Source organism: Heterodontus francisci, chromosome 37 (assembly GCF_036365525.1).
Source record: "Heterodontus francisci isolate sHetFra1 chromosome 37, sHetFra1.hap1, whole genome shotgun sequence".
Taxonomy (NCBI): domain Eukaryota; kingdom Metazoa; phylum Chordata; class Chondrichthyes; order Heterodontiformes; family Heterodontidae; genus Heterodontus; species Heterodontus francisci.
The window spans coordinates 11,773,586-11,799,511 of NC_090407.1; the positions used below are offsets into that span (position 1 = coordinate 11,773,586).

General features: G+C 42.9%; 1 protein-coding gene across 2 annotated transcripts in view; it reads right to left on the bottom strand.

The window, feature by feature from the left end:
- espn (espin) overlaps positions 1 to 25,926 on the bottom strand; it is a 135,712-nt gene that overhangs the window by 52,626 nt on the left and 57,160 nt on the right. For both annotated transcript variants that reach the window (XM_068017116.1, XM_068017115.1), the window contains exon 8: positions 2,550 to 2,702. In XM_068017116.1, coding sequence (XP_067873217.1) covers positions 2,550 to 2,702 — 153 coding nt within the window. The remainder of the gene's footprint in view (positions 1 to 2,549; positions 2,703 to 25,926) is intronic.

Below are 25,926 nucleotides of genomic sequence, written 5' to 3' on the forward strand. Positions count from 1 at the left end.
TTAAACGTTGCATTCATTTAAGGGAAATCTAACTGAATCCGAGATTGGCACTTTTCCTGTCAGAAACATTACTCTCAATACCCCAATCAATTTTGTTTTAAAAAGTTAGAAAATGTTATTATTTCAACTTGCATATTAGTTCTTTGCTAAATCTACTCAATCACAAAGATATCTATTTGGTTGATTGTGAATAAATTGCGTTGATATCATATCAGAAGGCTGAGTACTATCCTAAACTGCAGAAAATATATTAACAAAATACAGTTTGCTCGCCTAAGTGGTTACACTTTACACACAAATGTAGAATCTTTTTGCACTGTTAAGTAAGAGTTTGTGGACTTGGGCACACTTGTAGTTAATATGCAAGGAAGGTTCCAACCATCCGTCAGGTGTTGCTAAACACAAAATTGACAGTAGAAGGGCTAATCAAAGATTAAGTGACTTACAATCAGCTCCCTAAATGAATCTAACACGTCATTCTAAATTGAAGACAGTTTAGTAAAAGAGTTAACTTTACATACAGAAGGAGAGCAGGGGAGTTCTCCCCGGTGTCCTGGCCAATTTTTATCCCTCAATAAACAGCACAAAAACAGATGGATCTAGTCATTGCAACATTGCTGTTTGTGGGAACTTACTGTACACAATTGGCCGTGCTTCATACATTACAATCCTGACGGCACTTCAAAAGTACTTCATTGATTGTAAAATGCTTTGGGACGTGCTGTGGTTGTAAAAGGCGCTATATAAATGCCTGGTGACTATCGACACCACTAATTGGGTGTCTGCAGCCCAATTAGGTTATTTAAAGATGGCATCGTGTGAGCGATGCAGATGCAGCACGGGGGTTAGGACTCAGAAATTATCCAGACGTCGGGTTCTCATCCCCGATGTGAAAATCTTAATGCAAATCTCTCTCTTTAAAAAAAAAATCTCTATGTTGTCACTCAGGTGGACTTAGTAACAGATGAAAGACTAGTTAATAACAGGGAAGCAAAGTCACCCAGGGTTCCATTTTTCTCTTCTCCACAGTATAGTTTAGAGGTTGGATGGGCAAAGTGACTTTTCCAAAGACTGTTGTATATCCAGAGTTAACACATTGGTTTTCAAACATTTCTATGTAGGGAATGCCATGCAAATATTGGAAAAAGGAAGAGAAAGATTTGCATTTATATGGAGCTGCCTGCAGACCACGAGCAGCAAAGGCAGTCGCTGCCTTGCAGAAGAGAGCACACAGCACCTTAGATCACCAGCAAGCGATCCAAGCACAAAAGTGGCCAAACAGCCAAATGGAAGGTTAAAGCACATGATCTGACCCAAGACCTCCCAGCCCCCAAAATTCTTCATCAATAAAAAATAACTTTAACTTCTGCACACTTTGAACCTGACAGCTGTGCACAAATGTGGGGATCTCAAGTTTGAAAGTTGCCTTCTCGCCTTCCCCAGCCTGTTAACAACCTCCTCAAGGAGCTTAAGGGGCTGTTAATTGGAGGAGAGCAGGCTCCCTGTTTCCCCTCCCCACACCCTCCCTTTGAAAATTGCCCCACCCTCCAGAGGCGGCAGAATCCAGTGCCGCCGTCTGGGAACGCGATTTTCAAACGAGAGGGAAAGGGGCAAGGGGAGGAATTTGAAGATGCATTTTTTCAGAGGGAAAATGGGTCACGGGTCGTCTTGATCCTGGAACATTCTAGTATTTGATAGGAAGTGCAGCAATGCTTAATATGCTCCAGCCAAATCTGGCTGGATTTACTCCATCTCGTCTTTTCACCTGAGTTTCTTCATTTGAAAATATGAGTCGCTTCTCTTTGCTTACCACATTTCACAGAATCATAGAATGAAACAGCACAGAAGGAGGCCATGCGGCCCATCATGCCTATGCTGGTGCCAATTTCATACTGAATTCATCGCTGCTAAATTAATGATATCACAATAGACGAATAAGTGTGTTATTACAGAAGAAGGTAATGCCAGCAATAAAATATCAGAGAGAAATTTCACACAAACACAATAATGCATTGTGTAACCAATACTGCACAAGGTGATTTCAGACAGATAGTGAAATGCATTACTTTGTTCTCGTGTTTAATTCCAGCCGCAGATTGGCAGTGTGCCAAATCCAAGCAGGATACTGCAGTTGTTGGTTTCGTCACAATAAAGGCTGTAAATTAAGTTGTTTTTGAAAATGAATGAAAAATGGATTTCAACCTTAATTTGACATCTTTCAGAACTTTGACTCATAATGAAAACAGATCAGTAAGCCCACTGGAGAGGGTGAAACTAGTCAAGAGTAACTACATACAGAATTTGTTCTGTATCAGGGTTTACCCAGTTCTGACAAAATGTCATTGACCTGAAATGTTAACTCTGTTTCTCTCTCCACGCATTCTGCCTGACCTGAGTATTTCCAGCATTTTCTATTTACGTTTCGGGTTTTGCAGTATTTTGTTTTTGTTTACTATTTTGCTATTCTGGCTCAGCAGTTACTCACAATCATTTCTGGATCAGGGGTTCAGGTAAACATATTGCTTAGCTGTATAATGGATGAAACTCACCTCCTCATTGGGTGCCATCTGACTGTGTTCCCCTGTGTCGTTTCCCAGACTCTTGTAGTAATCTGCCGTACTGGGTTCTTTGTTGAAACTTCTTGACTTTCGATTTGATTCTACCCTCCGCAATCTATTTGGATTTATTTCATTGGGGTTTAACTGTATGTTGAGGTAAGGAGGACAAAGGTAAAGAAGGAAAGAGAAAGTCAATAAGGTGAAAGCACAAGTATATCTACAACAGTGACTCCACAAACATAACAAACATACTATAAAGTATGGCTGTGCACAGCTGTACTGCAAAGTGAAAAGTAAATCACTAGCTGCATTCCGGTACAGAACAGCTGTGGAATCTAATTTTTTTTAAATTTCAATTTGGTCTTAGATGTGGGCACTTCTATGTCAATTGTCCATATCTGCCCCCTACCATTCAGGGGGACTCCATGGGTTCAATTTCTTGTCTGTACTACATTTAGTTATCTTAACCAGGGCAGTGGAGGGAGTGGTCAAATTGTCCATGATTCTGGTCTTCAAAGTGATAAAATTGCCACAGTTTCTTCTTCCTGGTTGTGGTTCAGCAATTCCCTACTGCAAAGTGCACGCGTGTGGATGGCGAATGAGCACAGGAATGACTCAGCTTGGCTGTGTCGAATATTACATAGAATTCCATGAAATTTAAAACAGAGGAACAGGCAATCCAACTCAACTTATCTATGGCAGTCTTTATGTTCCAAACAAGCCTCCTGACACTTTACTTCACCTAATCTTATCAGCATAACCTTCTCTTATTTTCTCCCCCATTTGTTTATCTCGTTTCCCCTTAAATGTATCTATGTTACTCGCCTCAACTACTCCATGTGGCAGCATGGTTCCACGTTCTAACTGCTTTCTGGTTGAAGAAGTTTCTTCTGAATTCCTTGTTGGATTTATTAGTGATAATCTTATTTTTAGGACCTTTAGTTGTGGACTCTTCCCAAGTGGAAACATCTTCTCGACATCTATCTTATTAAGCCATTTCATAATTTTAAAGATCTCTATGAGGTCACCCCTCAGCCTTCCATTTTCTAGAGAAAAGAGCTCCAGCCTGTTTAATCTTTCCTGATAGGTATAACCTTCCACTTCTGGTATCATCCTTGTCAATCATTATTTGCACATCCTCAAGTGCCTCTGTCTTTTTTTAGTTTGGAGACCAGAACTGTGCACAGTACTCTAAGTGCGGCCTAACCAAGGCTTGTTATAAATTTAACATAAATTCTCTGCTTTTCAATTCTATTTTGCTCACACTCACTCTCCAGACCCATGAATGAAGAGCAGGAACTCAGAAGAGGTATCCAGAGGACTGCTATTGCCTTTGGAACCATATCCCATTGTGAGAAGAAGGGAGAAAGAAAATAAAATAGAAGTGAAGTCCTTGGACATAATGCGAGAGCATTGAAGATCTTCAGGGAGTAATTTTCTCAGGGGATTCTGCGGACAAAACACCACACCCGTCATCAAAACCTATCAGAAAATCATGGACACACTGCCCACAAGATGGAAACGTGCTGAGTCAATGCTTTTACAGCAGGTCAGTTTATGTAAAATAAAAACTGCATAAAACCAAGAACAAGATTAAAATATTTTTATGATTAACAGTGAAAAACAGTGCAACGTGGAGAGATGTGTGGGAGGGATTTCAGAACTTTTACCATTCAATGGAAACAAACATTAATCCCTTCTGGGCTCCACGGTGTCAATGCCTGAAAACTGATGGTAAATCATAAGTCCCTGGAGGAAACCTCACACGATAAATAAAAATACATGATGTAAACCTGGCCTGGCGAGGTGCTAAAGCTTTGCAGAAGTCAGGCTCCAAACCCATCGTGCATCCCAAGGCCACCATGCTGAATTTGTAGATGTAATTAATAAAGTCCGAGTCCACCACCTGCTTCTAATGAACTTTGGGCAGGCTGTACAGTATAATTCAAACAAAGTCCTAAATAACAGTACAATTTCAAAATGATCGATTAACTCTTCAAATCCTCTGGGGAAAAAAATCAGTCCATCTTTCTTTCTGCAGAGCACGTGAGTTTCCCAGCAACTTTTTTAAATGTGCCTGGAGTTTGTTTCCAATGCTGAGAGAGATTGCATGAGCCTAGCCACACTCACAGAAAGGTTTAAGATTTAAGGGCCAGGAGGGTAGCTTGGCCTGCAAGCTGATGTAACCATACTGCTTCCTCCGACCAGATTCAAATGCTATTGCCCTGTCGTTGAGTACGAGCAATGACTTTTGGAAACATGCAAATGGCAGTTTAAAAATGTTCCCCCTTGTAATAAACCCCTTTTTCACAATACTTTAAAACTTACAGTCCAACTGTATGTTGGAGGGCAAAACTCTGAACCAGGAGCACAAACTCGTAAAACTTATCCATTTAATGTCACAATGTGCACATGTGATGAAAATGTAGCTCGCCTCTTTAGTATTAGTACGAGAGTACATCACAGTGAAGTTATATGGTGGAGCCTTCAGGAGAGGCCAGGTTTTAAGCAAAGTTCTACATTAACTGCAGTTATTTCAGTTATATAGATTAAATACTGATAAATTAATTACCATAGATTTATTCTGAAAACTAGCAGTTTTCTAACTTACAAAATCATATGACACATGGCGTTTGTACTTAAGACAATAATGATATCCTTTAAAAGCTGTCATAGCAACACAAGAAAGGACGGAATGAGAAAAAAAAATTCACAGCCCTAAACCCCACTCATTTCACATATTATGTACAATCTAGCCCATCGTGGATTGTACCCCACTCACCAGAGGTTGAGTTCTGTGCAAATATTCCCTGATCCCTTAAGGTAAGTAGATAAATGAAAATAAGCATTTAATGGGAAGAAGGAGATGAGATGGGATGGATGAAGGAGCAGAGTCCAACAAAAATTTGAGACATCAGTTAGGACTGAGGCGGGAGTAATGCACTGTTAATTCAGTCCCATTACTCTACAGGTCACAACATATTAGTAAAGTTTTCCATCTACCGGAAATTAGCCAAATTAAACACGGTATTTATTCCCCAGAATGAAGCACACTAAACCAGGTTTCTTTAAACAAATTATTAATAAATCAATTTTAAACAATAATGAGATAAACCTATATGTATGAACAGATTTTATAACTTCTTATTCTTCCTAACCCTCATGCACACAAATAAATTCAAAACCCAATGGTTAACTGGTTTTATAATGATGTTTTATATTAGAGCTGTTTCTCAGGAAGAATAAAATAACTGGGTTGCAAGTCCTGGTGGGTTATTTCCGGTTCGGTGAGGTGTTCCAGAGTCGAATAGTCAGATGCCAGTCAAGATCTCCAGGTGAAATTAATGAACAGTCTGTGGTGGGTAGATGGTCTGGGCAATTCGTCTGCAACAGGTGTCACACAGATCTCCCACAAAAATAGATCGCAGCAACAAGTCTATTTGGATTTCTAAGTAGCAGCCCAACAGCATAGACTTTCCTGAGGTTTCAGGATCTTTCAAACACACAAAAAAGGCAACAGGACTCACTTTTAAGGCAGAGAGTTTCCAGAGACCAGATATAACAGGAATCTTTCCACTCTTAACAATGCAAGGCATCCGATCAGCAAAGCAGCCTTTCTCCAAAACAGTGATTCTCTTTCTCTGGGTCTTTTTTTGTCTCCAGGGGTCCTCTCCCCTCTTCAGGCAGGTCAAAATTACACCTTAAATGTAAGATTCCTTGTTTTTCACAAAAGAGACAAGCATTCCACTCAGGGAGAGTTCTTTTTCTGGTCTGTAAACCCCAGGTTTCCAGCAGCAACTGGTCTTTTACTGTCGTTCAGAGAGAAGTCTCTTTCTCTGGTTTCCAAAAACAGGTTCCAGCCAAAACTGTTTTTTTCTTGCAAAAGGTAAACTAAAAACTCACCAGCAGCCAGTCATGTGACAGTCATTTCTCTCCGTTGAGTGGCTTGGAAAAACAGATTGCCTTGCAATTGCCCCACCCAGTTCAGCATTCACTGTTCAGATAAATCCTTTTTCTCAGTCTTAAAGGCACACAGACAACTTTTGTGACACATCTTCTGAAAGCAAGGAGGGAGGAAGGATTCAAGATGAGGAGACATTGGGACAGAGTTCCAGAGGGCAGGGGTGTAAAGGCTAAAGGAATAGTGTTAGTGGTGAAGAGCACTGGGATGAGGATTAGTCCAGTGTCAGAGAAGGAAAGAGTAGAAAGGTCAAAAGATTGAAGGAGTAACTATGCCAGGGTGTGGCAAGATCATGGAAGCATTAAAAGGTGAGAATGACGATTTTGAAAATGATTCATAAAAGATACATGGAACCAGTGAAACATGCTGAGAATCAGGGTAATAGAGATGTGGGTCTGTAGGTGGAAACAGCACAGTGGCAGCTGTCTGGGTGAATTGGAGTTTGTGGATAGTGAAGGTCAGCAAGAACAGAATTTGAGAAACGAAGCCCTGAAGTGATAAAGAAATGAATGAGAGTATCAGTGACAGCAGGGCAGAGACAGGCAATGATACAAAAGTGGAAGAAGCTGATCTTGTCAATGGAACAGATATGGGGGAAGGACATTCAGCTCAAGATCAAGCTCCACACTGAGATTCCACATCACTAGCCTTACAGCGAAATTTACAGTGAAAACAGTAAGACTTTGCTGCTGCAGTTTCTTAGACTTCTGGACTGCAGTTATACTGCACTATAGGTCATAGGCTCGGAATCTGATAATACAACTACGGCTGTGCAGTTCTGGACTGCTGTTCCATGGGGGTGGCTGCACCTGTACTCGAACAAATTGATCTCAGCACAATGCAGGAGTGAGATGTCAGGTATAAGGAACATATAAATGGATGCTTGTACCTTCAACCTGAAACGGCCTGTTTGGATGGAAGTAGGGAAGGAGGGAGTTTCATGAGGAAAATCAGCCATTTTAAGCCCATCATTTGACAGGACAGTGAGATCATAGAGTCATGCAGCAAAAGGAGACTATTTGGCCCATCAAGCCTGTGCCAGTTCTTTGAAAGAACCAATCAATCACTTAGCCCAAATCCCCTGCTTTTTGCCAATAGTCCTGCAGATTTTTACTTCAAAGTATATATCCAATTCCCTTTTGCAAGTTGAGTGAAACAACTTCAATAAAACAGATGATTTACTTATTACCACGTTGCCGTTTGTGGGGTCTTGATGTAGGCAAACTGGCTGCCACATTTCCTACAACAGTGACTGCTCTTCAGAAGTGACTGTGAAGTGTTTTGGAATGTCCTGAGATCGTGAAAGGCACTATATAAATGCAAGTTCTTTCTTTCTTTCTCTACTGATGCTGGTTCAGTCAGTTTCACCCTGTGATTCCCTCCTATCGCCCGTAAGCTACTCTCTCTCATTCTGTGTGTTGCACTTGTGTGAGATAGGGACTTGCTGATTATTCTCACCCTTCTGCTTTCACCTCTGAACGTAGTCTCTGAATCTTATTGACATACCAATCAACCTCACCACAATTTCACCAAAATGCTCCATTGAAGTCCCAGGGACGGCTCTCCGCTAGAATCCTGAGTAATATAAAGTTTACCTTTTAATTAGGTATTAACTTTTCCTCAGCAATATTTCACACATTTCGAAAACAAATTTTAAATAAAACATTTTTTTTTAATTTTCTTCTGACAATTGGGAATTTGGATACTGGTCTTGGGAGTTTGTCCACTCTCCTGGTTACCATTGCAAGTGAATTTTAAAAAATTATTTAACATTTTTAAAATGTTTCTGCAGGAGAGAGAATGTAGCATTAAAGATTTAGTGCTGCAGGAGAGAATGGAGTCTGGCAATAATGAGTGAAAAATCAGCGAGACTCAGCAGGAATATAAAGTCTTTAAATCAATTCCATGTTAACCATTGGGGATGAGAGCAATCAGCAATAAAAAGAGAAAATTGACAGACAGGTACAACAAACAAGGCAGCAGCAGTGAGAAATGGCAGGAGAAGGTCTGTGAGACAGCTAATATAAATCACTGATCTGCCTTAAAAGCAGTGTAGATATCTGCAATTCATAAACATGGCTTGTACTCCCTTGAGTATACAAGATTGAGGGGTAATCTGATTGAGGTTTTTAAAATATTAAAAAGGATTTGTTAGCGTAGATATAGACAAACTATTTTCTCTGTGTAATATTACTTGTTCATTTGATATGTGAACAATTGCAAGACTCACAGACTCCAAATAATATCCAAAGAAAACATGGGTTTTTATTATAATCTAACGAGAATATAAATATATAACAAATATATATACACACACACACAAACAGTTACTACATGAGCCACAACTAAACACATCTCACTCTATCAGCTAACACACACAACTCCTTGGTCATATGTGACATGACATCACTTCCTCCGGTGACCTTCATTTACAGCTTCTTAAGGTGATTCGCTTTTAACATTGTCCCACAACACTGGTGAAGGAATCAAGAGAGAAGGGATATAATCTTAAAATTATAGTTAGGCCATTTAGGAGGGAAATCAGGAAGCACTTTTTCCACATATAGGGTGGCAGAAATCTGGACTTTTCTCTCACAAAAAGGTTCTGGATGCTGGGGACAATTGGAGTTTTCAAGACTGAGATTGGTAGATTTTTATTAGGTAAGGGCATCAAGGGATTATGGAGCTAAGGCAGGTAAATGGAGACAATGCCATGATCTAATTAAATGGTGCAGCGGGCCTGATGTTCATTGACTGGAAGCAGCTCACTAGACAGAGAGATTGCAGACACTGAAACTGCCCCCTTTACTGATGCTGATTTTGGTTTAATTCAAAGCTTTGAGAAATAAAATGTGATTATTGTCATATTCCTAATGTTATTATCACTGAACAGTCGTGATCATAAGATCATAATAAGTAAGAGCAGAAGTAGGCTATTTGGCCTCTCAAGCCTGATGCACCATTCAATAGGATCATGGTTGATTTAATTGTGGCCTCAACTCCACTTTCTTGTCTGCCCCCTATAGCCCTTGACTCCCTTGTCAATCAAAAATCTATCTAACTCAGCCCTAAATATAGAGTCATAGAGTTATACAGCACAGAAACAGGCCCTTCGGCCCATCGTGTCTGTGCTGGCCATACAGCACCCAACTATTCTCATCCCATATTCTAGCACTTGGCCCGTAGCCCTGTATGCTATGGCGTTTCAAGTGCTCATCTAAATTCTTCTTAAATGTTGTGAGGGTCCCTGCCTCCACCACCCCTTCAGGCAGTGTTTTCCAGATTCCAACCACCCTCTGGATGAAAAAATGTTTCCTCAAATCTCCCCTAAACCTCCTGCCCCTTACCCTAAATCTATGCCCCCTGGTTCTTGACCCCTCCGCTAAGGGAAAAAGTTTCCTCCTATCTAACCTATCAATGCCCCTCATAATCTTGTACACCTCAATCAGGTCCCCCCTCAGCCTTCTCTGCTCCAAGGAAAACAACCATAGCCTTTTCAGTTTCTCTTCAAAATTATATATTCAATGACCCCAGCCTCCAGTACTGTCTGGGGAAGAGAATTCCAAAGGTTAACGACCCTCAGAGAAGAAATTCCTCCTCATTTCCGTTTTAAATGGAAGACCCCTTATTTCGAAACTGAGCCTCCTAGTTCTAAATTCCCCCACGAGGGGAAACATCCTCTCAGCATCTTCTTCTTGAGCTTTCCAAGTGCACACAATCCTTTGAATATGAGAAGGTGACTATTTAGGCAGTACCAGAGGACTTGAGCACATAATCCAAGCTGTTACTTCTTTCAATAAGACGTTCAATCCAGTCTGCCCTCTCAGGTGGATATAAATAATCGCATGGTGCTGTTGTATTGTAGGAAATGTGGCAGCCAAATTGCGCACAGCAAGGTTGCACAAACTGTGATCAAATAATAGAAAACTTCTTTGATAAGATTTTACTCACTCTTCAGTGAGGGCCTCTGGGGGTCAATTTTCACACGGCAGTCCCAGGGGCCTAAACTGCTGGACAATCAGTGGGTGCGACTTCCTGCATTTATTCCAGCATGTGAACCCAAGCTCCAGGTAAGGACTGGGGTACACATTGGTATGTGATGCGCTCATTGTTTGGGCATCAAAGGGTTTCCTCCCACATGCCAAAGACTTGCTGGTTGATAGGTTAATTGGCCATTATAAATTGCCCCTAGTATAGGTAGGTAGTAGGGAAATATATAGAGACAGGTGGGGATGTGATAGGAATATGGGATTAGTGTAGGATTAGTATAAATGGGTGGTTGATGGTCGGCACAGACTCGGTGGGCCGAAGGGCCTGTTTCAGTGCTGTATCTCTAAACTAAACTAAACAAACAAATTTAAGAGTGCGCTGGCCTAAAACCAAATCTGCGCCAGCATTGGTCCCACAGCTGAATTTGTGGCACTGTTAGTTGTCCCAACAAGCCAGATCTTGATCGTTATGTAGTGATATCAGGATTCAGCTAAGCTGCGATGCTCCTCATGCTTGAATAGATAACCATCTGGATAAACACATGAAAACTAGTCATTGCATGATTCAGCATTTTCAAGCAAGGAGTGGAGAAAACTGGAGCAGTATAAAAAGCCTGCAGATTGGTCAGAGGATTTGTTCAGAAACATCGCGCACTTCTCTTTATTCAAATTTACAATACAGTATCTAGTCGTACATCTACAGATGCCAACTGATGAAAAGGTCTGTTGCATGCGCTGCGCAGAACAAGCAACATACGAAGGGTTAAAACAACGAGCGTGGGTTTGAAGGTTAAAACAAACACAGCTGCAGGTTCCACAATACCTAGCCTACTCTGTGCAATACAGTAAGTTCAGAATTGGAAGCAGTTAAGAAGAAAGACTTGCATTTATATAGCACCTTTCATGACCTCAGGACGTCCCAAAGAGCTTTATAACTAATGAAGTAATTTTGAAGTGTAGTCACTGTTGTAATGTAGGAAATGCAGCAGCCAATTTGCACACAGCAAGCTCCCACAAACAGCAATGTGATAATTGACCAGATAATCTGCATTTAGTGATGTTGGTTGAGGGGTAACTGTTGATCAGGACACTGGGGAGAACTCACCTGCTCTTCTTCGAATTAGTGCCAGGGGATCCACCTGAGAGAGCAGATGGACATAAATACAACCTCGTCAGCATCACTCGCAACCCGAGAACAAATTTTAAAAATGTGGAAGGTGACCCAAAGAGAGCGCGAATCAAACCTGTGTTTCCCCCTTCCCTCCCCATGACATCATTCCATACGTTTATACCTTAGTTCTATTATGACATCGTGATCTAAATAGGGTGATGTAACTTCTGTGCGGGTTCATGACCCCATTAGGTGCTCTTATCCCCTGCTACCTGGGCAAAAGTGTTGATAGTGACTAAGATAAACAGCTAGTTATCATTTGAGATGCCTTTTTATTCTCAACTTTGTACAAGTAGTGTGATTTTGACATAGGAATCACTGAATCATAGAATCGTACCTCAGAAGGTGGTCATTCGGCCCATCTTCACTGTGCCAGTTCTTTGAAAAGAGCTACCCAATGAGTCCCACTCCTCTTGCTCTCTCCCTATAGCCCTGCACTATTCTTTCCCTTTTCAAGTCTTTATCCAATTCCATTTTGAAAGCTTCAATGGAAACTGTTCCAATCACCCTTTTAGATCACGCATTCCAGATCAGCACAACATGTCCCTCCAGCTCCCTGCCCTCTGAATGGGAAGGGCTATAATCAGAACTTGAAAATTGTGAACTTGGCTTTAGAGCAAGCTCATATAAACAAAATTCATTTGAAATGGAGAGTTAGATGTTAAAACTATTCCTTTAAGCCAACTATAAGAGGAATGGAAGCTACAGGTTTTCACTGACCTGACTACACTTTGCTCTTTTGTCAGTCTTTAGGATCACATTGTATTCTGCTTTTACAAAGGAGAATCTGTTTTAGAAGGACAATTTGCACACACCTGTAAATGCATCTGTTAAAGAAGCCCCCAGCTAAGGGTTAGTTACAGCCTTGGGTTCAATATTAGTCACAAAAACGTTTTTGTAAATTTAACGTTAACTGATTTTAGCGCTCAAATTCCAATTTTGCAAAATAGGAACGGGTTGTTAAGATGAAACACTTTGGCACAGAAATTTGTTGATGCCGCGCCAGGTGTAAAACAGATGCCGAAGCCTCCAATGTGGCACGCATACACACACTTTGTGCTGGAAGGACAGCACCCGCCAACTTGGTAAAGGTTCCAGTGTAGGCGACAGGGCCTGTGTCTGAAACGTTCATCAGGCCCTTTGCAAACAGAGGGCCTAAAACCTGCTTGAGCCCCTTCCCGAAACTGGACAGCCAGCGCCTCACCGGCTGCATTCAGGATAACCAGGCCTACATGCGGCCTAACCCGCGGATCTTAAAGAAACCAAATCCCGTCTGGAAGCCACTACTGAATCTAGATCTGTTTTGCGGAACTAGTAAACTGCTTCTCAACACTCAATTGGTGTCTGAAGCTCACTGGCAACAGCTGTTGAGGCCTGAGGCCCAGTTTCAGGTGAGTTTCAGGCCTCTAGCATACATCCAGTGCACTGCCTACCTCAGGCCCAAGAAAAGGGCTGAAAAGAGTTTCCACCTCTTAAAATTTTGGGCACTTTTATGCTCCCTTAAAGTCCATCCAGAATAAAGAAAAGGGTTGCTACATTTTTCCTTTTACCAACAGAAAGCTTCAGCCAAAGCCATACTTTGCATAAAATGACACAAATCCCTCTTCTTACTGCTAGCTTGGATTTCAATGACAATCACATTAACATTGAGTTCAATAATTTCAGAGCATGACAGCCCCCCATTTTACTTTCATTTTTAGTTATTTTTTTCTTCCTTTTTTTAACATTCTTTTTTACATTTTTTTACAATCTTTTTTTTGCATTCATTTCATTTCATCTTTGTTTGTTCAGTTTGCTTACCCACTGTTTTTTTTCAGGTTTGCACTTGCTGCTGTTCAATATTCAGTGCATTTACACCTAATCTGTACTAATGCTTTGTCTTTCAACACACCATTAACATATTGTTTGCCTTTGCTCCGTGACCTTTTGGTCAGCTATGTGGCCTGGTCCAATCTAGACCTCCTTTGTTATCTCTTGCCCCACCCCCACCTCACTTGCTTATAATCTGTGACTTTTCTAATATTTGTCAGTTCCGATGAAGGGTCACTGACCCGAAACGTTAACTCTGCTTCTCTTTCCACAGGTGCTGCCAGACCTGCTGAGTGATTCCAGCATTTCTTGTTTTTATTTCAGATTTCCAGCATCCGCAGTATTTTGCTTTTATTTTAGTGTTTAATTCACTGCCACTTCTCTTCCAGGAATGCCTACCTTGAAGAAGTTCTGCTCTTCTCTCCGACGGGATTTTCGTTTGTCTCTTTTACCTTGTTCACCTTCATTGCTTTCTATTTCCCTCCTGGTGTTTGATAAGGTATCTACCAAAACTCGTTTTCACAGCCACATCTCCTTCCTCAGTGACTGTCTCCGGCTCCGTCTTATTCCACATGGATTCCAACTGCAGTTTCACCCATCATGTTTTGAATCCACCCAGGACTACAGGTATCTCCGAGAAATACAACGTTCCTCAGACTGCTGCTCTCGCCGCGTCCCGAGATCCACACTCAGTACTATGCGCCGCCACATGTACATACTGAACCTCTCTCTCCAGCAGCACCGCCTCACCTTATCTCAAAGCTGTTCTACTCCGCAGTTTAATTTCATCCTTCGTCTCATCCGACGCATTAACAAAAAACTTTTTTTCTTCCTTTCAGGTGTTAAGGAACGCAAGCTCCAGCAGCTGATGGGGACGAATGCTCCTCCAGATCCTCCTTCCGCTTCACTTCCCTCGGACCCCACCCCTTCTGATCTGACCCCTTGCCGTGTATTCACTATACCCTCGGACCTCCCCCTCTCTGATGCTGAGCGTTCTGTACTCAGCAAAGGTCTCAGTTTTAACCCCTTACGCCCCCACCTCAATGAATTTCGCGCTCAGCATGACGTTGAGCTCTTCTTCCGTCGCCTCCGCCTCCGGGCTCACTTCTTTGACCAGGAGTCCTCCCCCCGACCAGCAGACACATTCACCCGCCTCCAACATTCTCCCTCGAACTGGACCCCTCCCCCTGGCCTCTTCCCCGCTCTTGATCTCTTCATTGAAAACTGTCGGCGAGACATTGGTTGTCTCAATTTCTCTGCCCCCCTCACTCACTCTAACCTGTCCCCCTCTGAACTTGAGGCATTCCGTTCTCTCAGGTCTAACCCCGACATGGTCATCAAACCTGCAGACAAGGGTGGTGCTGTTGTTGTATGGCGTACCGACCTCTACCTTGCAGAGGCTCAACGCCAACTCACAGACAGTTCTTCCTACCTCCCTCTGGACCATGACCCCACCACCGAACATCAAGCCACCGTCCAAAGGACTGTCACTGGCCTCATCTCCTCAGGAGATCTTCCCTCTACAGCTTCCAACCTCATAGTCCCACAACCCCGGACAGCCCGCTTCTACCTCCCTCCCAAAATCCACAAACGGGACTGTCCCGGCAGACCTATTGTGTCAGCCTGCTCCTGCCCCACTGAACTTATTTCTTCCTATCTAGACTCTATCTTTTCTCCGCTGGTCCAGTCTCTTCCCACCTACATCCGTGACTCTTCTGACGCCCTACGTCATTTTGACAATTTCCAGTTTCCTGGTCCCAACCGCCTCCTCTTCACTATGGACGTCCAATTGCTCTATACCTCCATCCCCCACCAGGATGGTTTAAGGGCTCTCCGCTTCTTCCTGGAACAGAGGCCCAACCAGTCCCCATCCACCACCACCCTCCTCCGCCTGGCTGAACTTGTTCTCACATTGAACAACTTCTCCTTCAACTCCATGCACTTCCTTCAAGTAAAAGGTGTCGCTATGGGTACCCGCATGGGTCCTAGTTATGCCTGTCTTTTTGTGGGATATGTCGAGCATTCTTTGTTCCAGTCCTACTCAGGCCCCCTCCCCCAACTCTTTTTCCGGTACATTGATGACTGTATCGGTGCCGTTTCCTGCTCCCGCCCCAAACTGGAAAACTTTATCAACTTTGCTTCCAATTTCCACCCTTCTCTCACCTTTACATGGTCCATCTCTGACACTTCCCTTCCCTTCCTCGACTTCTCTGTCTCCATCTCTGGGGATAGGTTGTCTACTAATATCAATTATAAGCCCACCGACTCCCACAGCTATCTCGACTACACTTCTTCACACCCTACCTCCTGTAAGGACTCCATTCCATTCTCCCAGTTTCTCCATCTCCGACGCATCTGCTCTGATGATGCTACCTTCCATGACGCTGCTTCTGATATGACCTCCTTTTTCCTCAACCGAGGATTTCCCCCCACTGTGGTTGACAGGGCCCTCAACCGTGTCCAACCCATTCCCCGCACCTCTACCCTCACCCCTTCCCCTCCCTCCCAGAACCGTGACAGGGTTCCCCTTGTCCTCACTTTTCACCCCACCAGCCTCCATATCCAAAGGATCATCCTCCGCCATTTCCGTCACCTCCAGCGTGATGCCACTACCAGTCGCATCTTCCCCTCCCTTCCCAGTCAGCATTCCGAAGGGATCATTCCCTCCGTGACATCCTGGTCCACTCCTCCATTACCCCCACCACCTCGTCCCCGTCCCAGGGCACCTTCCCCTGCAATCGCAGGAGGTGTAATACCTGCCCATTTACCTCCTCTCTCCTCACTATCCCAGGCCCCAAACACTCCTTTCAGGTGAAGCAGCGATTTACTTGTACTTCTTTCAATGTAGTATACTGTATTCGCTGCTCACAATGTGGTCTCCTCTACATTGGGGAGACTAAGTGCAGACTGGGTGACCGCTTTGCGGAACATCTCCGCTCAGTCCGCAAGCAGGACCCTGAGCTTCCGGTTGCTTGCCATTTCAACACTCCCCCCTGCTCTCATGCTCACATCTCTGTCCTGGGATTGCCGCAGTGTTCCAGTGAACATCAACGCAAGCTCGAGGAACAGCATCTCATTTACCGATTAGGCACACTACAGCCTGCCGGACTGAACATTGAGTTCAATAATTTCAGAGCATGACTGCCCCCCATTTTACTTTCATTTTTAGTTATTTTTTCTTCCTTTTTTTAACATTCTTTTTTGTATTTTTTACAATCTTTTTTTTGCATTTATTTCATTTCATCTTTGTTTGTTCAGTTTGCTTACCCACTGTTTTTTTTCAGGTTTGCACTTGCTGCTGTTCAATATTCATTGTATTTGCACCTAATCTGTACTAATGCTTTGTCTTTCAACACACCATTAACATATTGTTTGCCTTTGATCCGTGACCTTTTGGTCAGCTATGTGGCCTGGTCCAATCTAGACCTCCTTTGTTATCTCTTGCCCCACCCCCACCTCACTTGCTTATAATCTGTGACTTTTCTAATATTTGTCAGTTCCGATGAAGGGTCACTGACCCGAAACGTTAACTCTGCTTCTCTTTCCACAGATGCTGCCAGACCTGCTGAGTGGTTCCAGCATTTCTTGTTTTTATTTCAGATTTCCAGCATCCGCAGTATTTTGCTTTTATTTACGTTAAGTTTATCATTTGTTGAGTGGAGTGAATTAAATTCAATTCCAATATTTCAACAAATTTATTGGGGGGAAAAGAAACTACAAAGGCAAAAATACCTCCATCAAAAATAGTATCATAGTAAAAGTTTTTAGAAAAACGTGCTGCATTACACATCTAGTGCTTTTCATTTACCACATTCATTGATGGCCCTATAACTGAAACTCATCCAGCTCAATATGAATGTGTAGAAAATAACTCCATTAAATATAGAAGTGAAACATCGACAGGAGCCTTATGTCATCAGGCAAGTCTTTGTATAACTAGAATAAAGCAAGTAAGTGAGAAAAGGTCATTCTAACAGCAACAAGTTCACTTTGACTGGACTGAATATTTTGATTTATATTCACAGTAACTCAGTTTGAATGCTTAGTTGTAAAGACAATTTATTTTCTTCTTAAGCTCTCTCAGTTAAATCTGCCTTCCTTTTTGCCAAATATTCCGAACACAGAGACTGTAAAATATTTCTGAATCCAAAACAGGCATCAACTATGTTAAAATGGAAATGTTTCACTTACCAGAGGTTGCATGGGCATAGTCTAGACCCTACTGATGCTTCAGTATATAAGAGGATTGCACAGTAACCCAGAGTTGATACCCGACACACCAGCTACACGCTAGCTAGCTTCTCCTGTTACCAAGACCCTAAATAAATTATTTAAACCTATCAGCTGAAATGTCAATGACATCATTCATACTTATTACCCAATCCAGTTCCTCTGTGCTCGTGTGTAGGGTTTTTTTCTTTACATATTGAACAATAAGTAATGGTTAGGCTATTGTCCCAGTGCATACTCAGCCTCACTGATGGCAAAACATGTAGAAACTAAGATCAGACAGTATGCAACTTCAGCCCAATTACAAGACATTAACATGAATGGATACAAAGAGGAACGAATCTCCCTTGATGCCATAGTTGAGAAACCTGCTGGCCACTGTGGCTGAGGGCCATCTCGGTCAGCAAAGTTCCATGTTTGATCCCCACTCTGTGTTGAGTTAGCTGATGTAAGCCAGAGGGCCAGGAAACAACAATTAGCCTCAGCATCTCTGAGGGAGAAAAAAAAATCCGCCAGGATTACCACTCTTGATTGCTCTGTGGGGCTTCATAGGGCAAAGTGTGCATGAGGCTCAGCTGGTGGTGCCTGTTGCCTCTAGGACTCAGAAGTCATAGGTTCAAGTCCCACTCCCGAAGCTTGAGCACATAATACAGGCTGGCCCTTCAACGGGAGTGCTGCACTGTTGAAGATGCCAGCTTTCAGATGAGATAGTAAACCAGATGTGGCCTCTCAGGTGGATGGAAAAGATTCCAAGGCACTATTCAAAGAGTAGGGGAGTTCTCCCTGGAGACCTGGTCAATGTTTATCCTTCAAACAACATCACTAAAATGTTAAATCTGGTTATTATTGCATTGCTATCTGTGGGAGGGAGCATGCTGTGTGCAAATTAGTTTTCATATCATAGAATGGTTACAGCACAGAAGGAAGCCATTTGACTGGCCATGTCCATGCTGGCTCTCTGCAAAAGCAACTCACCCATTCTTACTCTCCTGCCTTTTCCCCATAGTCCGGCAAATTTCTTCCCTTCGGATAATTATCCAGTTCTCTTATGAATGCCTCGATTGCATCTGCCTCCACCTCACTCTCAGACAGTGCATTCCAGATCCTAAACACTCACAGAACCTGCCTCCACCGCACTCTCAGACAGTGCATTCCAGATCCTAAACACTCACAGAACCTGCCTCCACCTCACTCTCAGACAGTGCATTCCAGATCCTAAACACTCACAGAACCTGCCTCCACCACACTCTCAGACAGTGCATTCCAGATCCTAAACACTCACAGAACCTGCCTCCACCAAACTCTCAGACAGTGCATTCCGGATCCTAAACACTCACTGTGTAAAAAAGGTTTTTCCTCATGTTGCTGTTGCTTCTTTTGCCGATCACCTTAAATCAGTGCCCACTGGTTCTGGATCCTCTGTTTCTGGATCCTTCAGCCAATTTCCTACAACAGTGACTACACTTCAAGCACTTTGGGACAGTCTTGGGTTGTGAAAGGTGCTATATAAATGCTAGTCTATCTTTATTTCTTTTCCGTGGATGCCAAGTAAGAGCAAGTGAAGCTCAACATATATGCCCACTTGGTTGAATTGCCTATCGACACTCACTGTGTTGGTACAGACATGAAGAATGACAACTGGGACGAGCTATGAAGACAGTTGATGGTGACCGTGGAAGGAGAAGGCGGAGTTGCTTGATGCTGCCACTGGGTGACAGGAGTGGTAAAAATATTCAAGTCCCCATCATTGACATCTTTGTCATTGTCACCTCCAATTCTCTCCTCGCTACCATCTCTATACTATGGAAGCTCATCCAGAACATTGCAACATCTTGCCCCTAAGTCCCTCTCAGCTATCAACCCTGTCCTTGCCAACCATCACTGGCTATTCCTTCCCCAATATACTGATTTCAAAATCCTTATATCCTTATCTGTGCTTAGAAATCCCTCTAAATTCTTGTTCCGCTCTACCTCTGCAACATTTTCCAATCAAACATCCCTGCACATTGATTTCATTCCTCAAACTCCGATACCCTTCATTCTGCCCCTAAGTGGTGACTGAGCCTTCAATCATCACACCCCATCACCCTGGAGCTCCCTTCCTAAGGCCTCCACCTTGCCATATCTCTTTCTATTCCCAAAAGCCTGTAAAACTTCATCTTTAACCCTGGCGTCTCCTAACCATCCTCTCAAACTCCTGGTAAGTGTCCAGTTCCTCTTTACAAAGTGACTTTGGGATATTTTGCCACATAAACACAAGGAGTTGATTGTGACGTTCTCCATTGGTGTTGTTTATTTATGGCTATTCAAGGGAAACTTGCATCTGAACAAACTTAACAACATTGACTTTACACACCTGTGTGAGGCTGAACCAAACTGGTCACAGCCTCGGTGTCATATTTGACCCCAAGATGAGCTTTCAACCATACAGCCAGTACCATCACTAAAACCACCTAATTCCACCTCCGTAAAATCGCTCGTCCCCACCCAGCCTCAACTCTTCTGTTACTGAAACCCTCATTCATGCCTTCGTTACCTCTAGACTTGACTATTCTAACACACTCCTGGCTGGTCTCCCACATTCTACCCTTCGTAAACTTGAGATCATCCAAAACTCTGCTGCCCGTGTCCTAATTCGCACCAAGTCCTGTTCATCCCTCATCCCTGGGCTCGCTGACCTACACTGGCTCCTGGTTAAACAATGCCTTGATTTTAAAATTCTCATCCTTGTTTTCAAATCCCTCCATGGCCTCGCCCCTTCCTATCTCTATAATCTCCTCCAGCCCTACAAACCTCCAAGATATCTGCACTCATCTAATTCCGGCCTCTCCAGGAACCCCAATTTTAATCACTCCACCATTGGTGGCTGTGCCTTCACCTGCCCAGGCCCCAAGTTCCGGAGTTCCCTCCCTAAACCTCTCCACCTGGCTTTCCTCCTTTAAGACACTCCTTAAAACCTCCTCTTTGACCAAGCTTTTGGTCATCTGACCCAGTATCTCTTTATGTGTCTCAGTGTCATATTTCATTTTATAATGCCTCTGTGAAGCACCCTGGGACATTTTATTACTTTGAAGGCGCTACATAAATACAAGTTGTTGTTGTATTTGCACACTGCAAGCAATGGTGCAAAAAATACCCTGCAGATTAGTAAATACAGACAGAAGAAAGGGCTTTTGTTGTGTTATCAATCTCCATTTTGCCTTTTAAGCAACTTAGAATGTTGGACTGTTGATGGAGTTTGATTAATTTATGGGGTCAATACTACTCTGGAAAGTATATAATTGTTCTTTTTTCCCTTTCATTTTCCTTTGATAATCACTCTCCCTCTCTGTGTTTGTTTTGCCTCCAAACTTTGCACAGCTTTTCTCTCTAATGACCCAATTTAAAAGTATCTTTTTCCCCGAATAATGAATTGTCACCAAATACTTGCAGAAGGGATCCTCAATTTTTAATGAGCTGATAACATGCTGGAGCCATGGTCAAAATCACAAGGGAACTGCTGAGCCAGGCAGAAAACAGATCATTACACTGAGGACTAATTTGACCAAGCATAATCTCCAAGTGGATTTTTAATCAAGTAGAGTGTTCACAAAGAAAGACGAGTTGCATAAATATATCATTCCAAGCTAACCAAGTTGTAATAACCATCTCTTTCACGGCTTTTTCTCTCTCTTAAAAGAAAAGACTTGCATTTATAGATTGCATTTTTCCCACACCATCAGGATGCTGAAAAGCACTTCACAGCTTTTCGTTTTGAAGTGTTGTCACGGTAATGTAGGAAATATGTCTGCCAATTTGTACACAGCAAGCTCCCACAAACAGCAATGTGATAATGACCAGATAATCTGTTTTCAGTGTTGTTTGGTTGAGGGATAAATATTGGCCAGCTCTTGTTTGAAATCGAGCCATGGGATCATCCACATCCATCTGAGAGGTCAGACAGGGCCTTGTTTTAATGCAAGGTGTTGTGTGTGCGCAGGCACATACTAGTGTGTATATTTACACATATGTGGGTTTGTTTGTGTGCACTCACGCTTCTGTGTATGATAGTATGTGCATTTATGTATAGCGTGTATAATTGTGTGCAAGTTTGTATGTATCTGTACATGTGTACCGCGTACGTCTGTGTATGTTTATGTATCAAGGCACTGTGGAGAAATGAGATAGTTACGCTGCATTTTATGACTGCTGACTACATAAAGGATTCTAAGATAAGTATTTGAACAGCGATTGGTTCCATTCCAGGCCTCTGTTACATTGCTTTTGGAATGCATCTCAATTCTGGTCTCATAAGAGCTGCTGTATCTTCACTCATCATCATGCCAGTTTAATAATTCCACTCCCCACACCCTCACTCTTCACTGTTGTCTTGGTAACATTTTCATTGCCCGCACTCTTTCACAAGCTGTGAAATGAATTTTAACGGAGTTCCCAGTGGAGGGACACTGGTGAGCTAAGAACGATTCTTTTAATTTCTGTTTGGAGAGGTAGAACTCACAGCCAATCAAAGTGATCTTAAAAGGCCTGCACATTATATGGTCCCGTCAATCAACAGTTCCCAGTGAGAGTTGAACTCTGACAAAAATATGGACACCCGGGACCTGATTCCAGCTGGTCTCAGATTCACAGAATGGGTCCATAGTGCCTATAGGCTCTTTGAATAAGACCTCGGTTAGTCCCACTCCCTCTGCTCTCGCCCCATAGCCCTGCGAATGTTTCCTTTTCAAGTATTTATCCAATTCCCTTTTGAAAGTTACTACTGAATCTGCTTCCACCACCCTTTGAGGCAGCACACTCCATATCCTAACAATTTGCGGTGTTAAAAAAATTCTCATTCCCCATCCTCCGGTTATTTTGCCTGGAGAAGACTGAATGGTCAGGCGGTGCCTAAAGAAAATAGGAAGGGCACCTGATGTAACAGGTCTCTGCACATCCCCACCAACCCAATAGGGTAGATAAAGATAAACCACTTCCTCTGGTGGGGAAATCCAGAACAACGGACACTCTCTTAAAATTGGAGCCAAGCATTTCAAGAATGAAAACAGGAAGGACTTTTTCATGGAAACAGCAGTGGAAATCAGGGACAATCCCCCTAAAGCTGTGGATGCTGGGTCAATTGAGGTTGTCAAGACTGACACTGATAGATTTTTGTTAGAACAAAGAACAAAGAACAGTACAGCACAGGAACAGGCCATTCGGCCCTCCAAGCCTGTGCCGATCTTGATGCCTGCCTAAACTAACACCTTCTGCACTTCCGGGGCCCATATCCCTTTATTCCCTTCCTATTCATATATTTGTCAAGATGTCTCTTAAACGTCGCTATTGTATCTGCTTCCACCACCTCCCCTGGCAGCAAGTTCCAGGCACTCACCACCCTCTGTGTAAAAAAACTTGCCTCGCACATCCCCTCTAAACTTTGCCCCTCGCACCTTAAACCTATGTCCCCTAGTAACTGACTCTTCCACCCTGGGAAAAAGCTTCTGACTATCCACTCTGTCCATGCCACTCATAACTTTGTAAACCTCTATCATGTCGCCCCTCCACCTCCGTCGTTCCAGTGAAAACAATCAGAGTTTTTCTAACCTCTCCTCATAGCTAATGCCCTCCAGACCAGGCAACATCCTGGTAAACCTCCTCTGTACCCTCTCCAAAGCCTCCACGTCCTTCTGGTAGTGTGGCGACCAGAATTGCACACAATATTCTAAGTGTGGCCTAACTAAGGTTCTGTACAGCTGCAACATGACTTGCCAATTTTTATACTCTATGCCCCGACCGATGAAGGCAAGCATGCCGTATGCCTTCTTGACTACCTTATCCACCTGCGTTGCCACTTTCAGTGACCTGTGGACCTGTTCGCCCAGATCTCTCTGCCTGTCAATACTCCTAAGGGTAAGGGAACTAAGGGAAATGGAGCAATTGGAGTTGAGGTACAGATCAACCATGATCTAACTGAATGGTGGAACAGGCTCGAGGGACAAATGGTCTACACTCAATTCTAAATTTCCCTTGCCAATAGTACTCTGGGTTTTCTAAGGCTTCCGTAAATGTATGGAGTAGGGCGGGGGATTGTAACAGCTAAAGGTTCAATAAAGAATTGGTAATGAAGTGGGGGAATAAGCACTCCTAACCCTCCCACTTTATTTTCCTGCAGCTATAACCATGGGCCACCCAATTCCACATTAAACCAAATCCTTCTCTGCCCTTTCAGGCAGATGTAATAGACTTCATGGCACTATTCAAAGAGCAGATCCCCCCAGTGTCCCGGTCAAAACTTATCCCTTAACCCAGATCACTAAAAACATCTGGTCGTTATCACATTGCTGTTTGTGGGTCCTTGCTGTGCACAAATTGACTGCTACATTTCTGACATTAAAACATTGACTACAGTTCAAAAGTACTTCATTGGTTGTAAAACACTTTGGGATGTCCTGAGGTTGAGAATGATGATATATAAATGCATAGACATTGTTGCGGTACTGATTTTGCATACAAATTCAGTCGAGAAACAACATAGACTCACACAAGTAGCACAATCTGTTCAAAATAAGTCCAAAAAAAAGGTTATATAACCAGTGTAGGCCCTTTAATGATTGGGAAGACTAAAACAGCCAACATTCCCAAGCGGATTATTAAATGAAATGAGTTATTTTGTTATATTCGCACAGTCTTCAGCACCAGTTTGATGTTAATTAAACAGTGTAAGGTTTCCTAATTGGACAGATTAGTCAGTGCTCACTAGTGAGCAGTTCCCCATAATGGGTGTCCTATAATTCCATCAACACTTAATAAGATTAATCAAGGCTGGTCGCTTTGACACAGCATTCAACTGTAAAATGCATTTGTGAGCACTGCTTTTATCATTAGTTTAATTGCAACATAACAACGTATTTTGCAACGTCTGATCACCAAAATGTCACTTCCTTTCCTTGGGTAGTTGCTTGACTGAATGCACTGGGGGGAGGAGGGAGATGGTGAAATATCCCCGGAAATTCTGTCACCACAAGCACATACACATATTTCAGCCGGACCTAGACAAGCACAGGAGGGAGAAAGGATCGGAAAGATATGTAGATGGCATTAGACAAAGATGGGTGGGATAAGGCTCTAGTGGTCAGCATGGACTGGTTAGGCTGAATGGCCTGAAATGGGCTGTAAATTGTATGTAATTTTCTGTAACGTACACTTGTAAAGATGTGGAGGTCTGGCAGAAACCCTGAGGAAATTCACGGCCTAGGTTCAACCAGACATTAGGCCCAGGTTGCCAGCCGAGCAGGACTGTCCTGGACTATGCTGGAATTGAAGATTAATCTCCAAGACACTGCTGCACAAACGTCAGGAGGAAAAAAAACATAAGAACAATAAAAGTTGCGTTTCTTTTTGTTTCCTTTGAACATTTTTAAAGATTTGTTGCAACAATATTGTTTTTGGGGCAAAAGCACTGCTTGACCAACAGTCAAGATTAATCCATTTGGGTAACCAAGAGTCTGTTCCCTTTCCAATTGGCCAAAGGAATGTAGTGTACCCGAAGCATGGACCAATAGTGGAAGAATGGGGGCGGAGTGGTACGAGATGGGAGGTCAGGTGATGCAACCTCTAGGAATACAAGCAGCCAGTGTCGGCAACCTTAACCAGGCCACAAAAATCAAACTGAATTCATGAGTTGAAATGATCTGAACTGGTCCAAACTAAGATCAATCTGAAGGACCGCTGGTGTCCCCTAAGGATCGATCCTTAGTCCCCTCATTTACATGCTGCCCCTCCGTGACATCATCTGAAAACACAGCTCCAGTTTTCACATGTACCCGGACGACACCCAGCTCTACCTCACCAGCATCTTTCTCAGAGCCTCCACTGTCTCTAAACGGTCAGACCGCTTGTCCGACATCCAGTACTGCACGAGCAGAAATTTTCTGCAACTAAATATTAGCAAGACTGAAGACATTGGGCTGGATTTTGTTCTCAGCCCATTTCCAGTCTTCCTCTCCTCCCCAAAGTCTGTGAACATGTTGTCATCTTCAAATCAGCGTCCACCTTTCCCGCAACACTCTGAATCTTTCCTATCAGATTTCCATCCCTGTCACAGGAATTGAAACAGCCTTAACCAAGGTCACAAATGACATCATCTGTGACGGTTACCATGACACTTTATCATCCCCTTTAACCTCTCTGCAAACTTTGGCACAGTCACACACACCATCCTTCTCCGAC